Source organism: Ursus maritimus, unplaced genomic scaffold (genome assembly GCF_017311325.1).
Source record: "Ursus maritimus isolate PB19 unplaced genomic scaffold, ASM1731132v1 scaffold_9, whole genome shotgun sequence".
NCBI lineage: Eukaryota > Metazoa > Chordata > Mammalia > Carnivora > Ursidae > Ursus > Ursus maritimus.
In genome coordinates, this window is record NW_024427107.1 from 23662036 (window position 1) to 23666799 (window position 4764).

Below are 4764 nucleotides of genomic sequence, written 5' to 3' on the forward strand. Positions count from 1 at the left end.
TCCTGCTGAGCAGGGAGCCCAACGTGGGGCTTGATCCCAGGACCCTGGGATCATGACCTGAGCCGAAGGCAGATGCTTAATGGCTGAGCCATCCAGGCGCCCCTCTCTCCTGCTTTTTGACCAAGGGGCCCCCATTTTCATTTTGCACTGGGCCTTGTAAATTATGTAGCTGAGCCAGGGAGCCAGGGACCAGGTACTAGGAGCTGGAGATTCAGAAGTGACCAAAGCAAAGCCCCTGTCCTCATGGAGCTTATAAGCTAGTAAACAATATCATAACTAAGTCATGAAAATGAAATAAGATTCAGTTTATGAAAAGTACTCTCAAGGAAAGCAGCAGACTTATGAGACAAACTTTATCTGCCTATGTGGGAGGGCACCTGAGTTGGTGGGCATGGAAGGCGTGTACCTCCTTTTCTCTTCACCGCCGTCCCTGCCTCCTGGCCTCTAACTGGTCTCCCTGACTCTTAGTGCCCCCTTAAATCTGTTCGCAATATGGTCATGTGACCCATCTTTCTAAACGCACTCTGACCATGTCACACCTTTGGATGTTCTTTCATTGCCTCCATTCTCTCAAATGTGGAATCTGAGCACATTTATGTTTACTTCTTCAGGTTTCCTTCTTAGTGCTCTTGCTTCTTCTTTGCTTTAATAATGCTGAGTCACTTGCAGGTGTATGCATTAGTCATACTGATTTTCACTTTCCTGCCTTTGCTTCTCTTTTTCCTGCCACCTGGAATGTCCTTTTCCTTCCTTCCTATCCTTTATGACAATTCAACTCACTTCCTTCTCTTTTCTAGATTCCCTTTCCATGGCATCTTGTGAATAACAGTAATTATAATATCAATGATAATATTAATGACATCATTATTATTCACTAGATGCCATGGGAAGAAGGTCTAGAAAGGAGAAGGAATAATATTTAATGTTCTAATAAATAACATTTTAATGTTAATAACATTTAAAAAATATTTTATTTATTTATTTGAGAGAGAGAGAGAGAGCACAAGCCCAGGGGAGGGGCAGAAAGAGAAGCAGACTCCCCACTGAGCAGGGATCCCAGGACCCTCAGATCATGACCTGAGCTGATTGCAGCTGCCCACCTGACTGAACCACCCAGGTGCCCCAAATGTTAATAACATTTAGTGAGTGCTACATGCCAGACATTGTTCTGAGCACACACATGTCTTAGCTCATATAGCCTTCATGTTAGTCCTATGAGATAGGTGTTATTATCCATTGTCATTTTCCCGAAGCACAGAGAAGTTAAGTGACTTGCCCAACGCCACACTCTATGTAAGGAGAGGAGCTGAGATTCAGATCCAGAACTATTATTCTTACCAAAAATGCTATGTACTGCTTTTATCCCTTGCTACATCTTTCCATTGCATTGTATTTGGAATGGTTTCTTTGCATGCCTGTATCTCCAATAGAAGTTAACTCTTTGAAGGAAGGAACAGTGTATACTAGCCCTTGTCACCTCAGTCCCTGGTAATAGTAGCTTTCAATAAATACTTGTTGAACTATTAAAATTGGATTGGATTGGCCTTGAATGAAAAATCGTAACATCCTGAAGACATGATCACTTTACTAAGCTCAAGAACTAAGATGTCACTGTATTAACACCTCTAATAAGGATATACCCAGAAGCAAATAGGTGCTTTTTTATGAAAATAGAAGTATATATATGCAAACATAATCCATTCATTTGCTATTAAGGATTGTCTTTAGCTAGTTAGAACAATAACCATTATAGTTTGCATTTGCCTATTTATATTACTTTAAAAGAGATTTTTGGCCACTATTGCTTTTGTTAGAGATTCAGAACATTTCTACTTTTCTATCCTTATCCTGTCATTTCACTCCTTTGGTGTTTCTGATTAGGTCGGTGGAGTGTGGTTTTTCCTGCACTTCTGACTGTCTCCCACAGCTTCTGCAGGCCCTAGCCCGTGGCCGTGCATTTCAACAGTGACGACTTAGGCTTCTCAGTGGTGGGATTGGAAGGAGATTTGGTATCCTGGCTGCCTCCCAACTCTCTTCTCCACTTCTAGGAAGATCTATGATACTCTGCTGAAGGAGCAACCGTATTAAATATGCACATATGGAATTGGGCATGAAGCCTATGAGCATTAGCTTGTTCATTCATTCACTATTGAGACTAGTGGGCCTTAAAATTTTGCATCCCCTGAGGGATGAAATCTGGGCTGACACTGAGAGACGCTTGGGGTGGCAGAAGATGCCATCAGAGAATGAGCCAGGATATAAAATTCATCACTTCTACAATTTGCTTGGGACTGCCTCTGCCAGCTGCAGTGTAAAAGGTACACTCCATACTACATAAAAAATCCCCTAATGATGACCCATATAATTTTTTGTATTTTGTATTTTGTTTGTAGAGACTGTGAATACAGCAGTATCCTTCTCCTACAAGGGAATACGATTTTCTAAGGTATTGTTCGAGTCATTTGTACTTTCTTAAGAATCTTTTCCAATAACAATGTGCTAAGAATTTCAAACAAGCCATTCACAACTTCAAAACCAGCTATTCAACATTAATGTGTTTTAAGACCGTGTTTTTCACTTTTATTTAGTTTTGGGTATTTTGCTATTTCTTCTTTCTGTAGGATATAGAAATATGGAAACGTAGCACAAAAGAAAGCTCTTTTACTTCATGTTTTTCCTCTAACATACATGGCTAAAAGGAATACGAATGCTCGTTATTAATATGGGGAATGATCTTTGGGTGAAAGCACTGTAAGACCGCTGTGTGACTCAGTAACTGCCTCCATGAATAGTCATGATGCAATTTTAGATATTTGCATTAGATCCCTGGCAATGAAATTTTGTACATGTTTCACTTTGGGTGATTATTTTTAAAATAAACTTCAACATTGGATATTCCTTACCTATTTTGTTCTAATGGATATTGAATGTTTGAAAATCTCACAGGCTACTTTCAAAAAATTGTAAAAAAATTGTCAATTGTCCCTCTTATAATTGGGAAATAAATAGGTTTATGCTTGCTGAATTCAAAAGCATATAAAATTTCATCTCATTAGAAAACTGAGATAATGATAACCAATTTAATTTAAACGGCTTCCTCTTACTAAGACAAGAGTTCTTATAAAAGTCATACAAAATAGAAGCAGCTAACGTTTTATTTGCTTGTATTTCTTATTCCTCGTTTTAGGGACGATACAGATGTGTTGCAGAAGCCGTCTCTGGAGATCCTGAAGAAATGCTTTTTTGTCTGAATTTTACCATCATACACCACCCTGATTTCAATTAGAATAAATAAAGTATATTTTTATTTTTCAGGGGTCTTATTGTTCACTTAATTTTTTTTTCACAGTGTATTAGTGTCTGCCATAACAAATAGCACAGGCCAGGTGGCCTGAACAATTAGAAATTTGTTTTCTCACAGTTGTGGAGGCTAGAAATGGGAAATAGAAGTAGGGGTGGGTTTGGTTCCTTTTAGGGCCTCTCCCTTCGGCTTGTAGATGGCTGCCTTCTCTGTGTCTTCACATGGTTTTCCCTGTGTGTGTGTCCTGATCTCTTGTTGTAAGGACACCAGTCACATTGGTTTAGAGCCCGTCCTAATGAGTTCATTTTACCTTGATTACCTCTTTAAAGGTGCTACCTACAAATCCAGTCACATTCTGAGGCTCTGGGGGTGAGGGCTTAAGCGTATGAATTGTGGAGGGACAAAATTCAGCCCATAACACACAGGTCGTGAAATCTCTTCACTGGTTGACTTCTCCCCATTTCCTGCCTCTCTACTCTGGGGCAAGTTACCAGCATTGCTCTCCCGATCTACTCCACTGCCTCCTGACTTGTCTTTCTGCACCTGGTCAGGTGCCTCTGGTAAAGTATTCTCCACAAAGACAGTTTCCATAAAACTTTCAAAATACATGGCCAGTTATGTCACCACAATGCAAATGGAACAAAATGAAGTGAAACCAAACAAAGTCCTTCCTGTGGCTTCTGATTCCTTTTACGATAAAGTTGGAATCTTTTGGGGAGTCCGCCAGGCCCTGGCAACCCTTTTCCTCTCCAATCTCTTCTACCGCTACCCTCCCCTTGTTTTCCGTGTTGCAGAATGTGCCACAGTCCTTCCCCTCTAGAATCTTCAGCCACAGTTTCCTCTGCCTCTGTTCCGCTCCTCCACTCTGCCCTGCCCTTACCCCTTCACCTCTGTAATGGGTGCGGCACTTTCTTGGCTCAGGGGCTACTTCCTCAGGGAATCATCAGGGGGTAGTACGGATGCAACTCTTTACACTTTTGATGCTAAACAGAGGCAGTCCTCAGCAAAATCATAGAGAAATCATGGAACATGGAGCCTAGTTGCCAGTCTCCTTTGATTTTCTCCCTCTCCCAGGTCCTTCTGCTCCACCCCTTTATCTGGTCTAGGCAGGGCTAGCTTTCTTTGTGGTATGGTTTTGTAGATTTGTGTCCCTTCCTTCCAGTATTTAACACTCATTTTGTTATTATTTCGATTGTCTATCACTAGACTAAGCTCCATGAGCCCAAGTAGTATAGTCAGCCCAGTTATGCTCACCACTCTTGACTCAGCACCTAGCATAGTGCCTGGGCTTGCTCTGAATCCATATTTGTTGAGTGGATAAATGAACATTTTATTATGCATGTAAAATATGAGACAGAGAGATGAGCCAGGGATGATTCCAACTTTTTTGCTTGAGCACATGAAAGGACGGAGTTGCCATTGCTTAAGGTGGGAAAGTCAGGGAGGAGCAGGTTTATAGAGAA

At 41.0% G+C, this 4764-nt stretch overlaps 1 protein-coding gene across 1 annotated transcript in view; it reads left to right on the forward strand.

The window, feature by feature from the left end:
• Positions 1–3314, forward strand: part of LY96 (lymphocyte antigen 96) — a 25141-nt gene extending 21827 nt beyond the window's left edge. The window contains exons 4-5 of the mRNA XM_008710811.2: positions 2394–2446; positions 3188–3314. Of these exons, the coding sequence (XP_008709033.1) occupies positions 2394–2446; positions 3188–3286 (152 nt within the window). The 3' untranslated portion in view covers positions 3287–3314. The remainder of the gene's footprint in view (positions 1–2393; positions 2447–3187) is intronic.
• The last annotated feature ends 1450 nt before the right edge of the window (positions 3315–4764 follow it).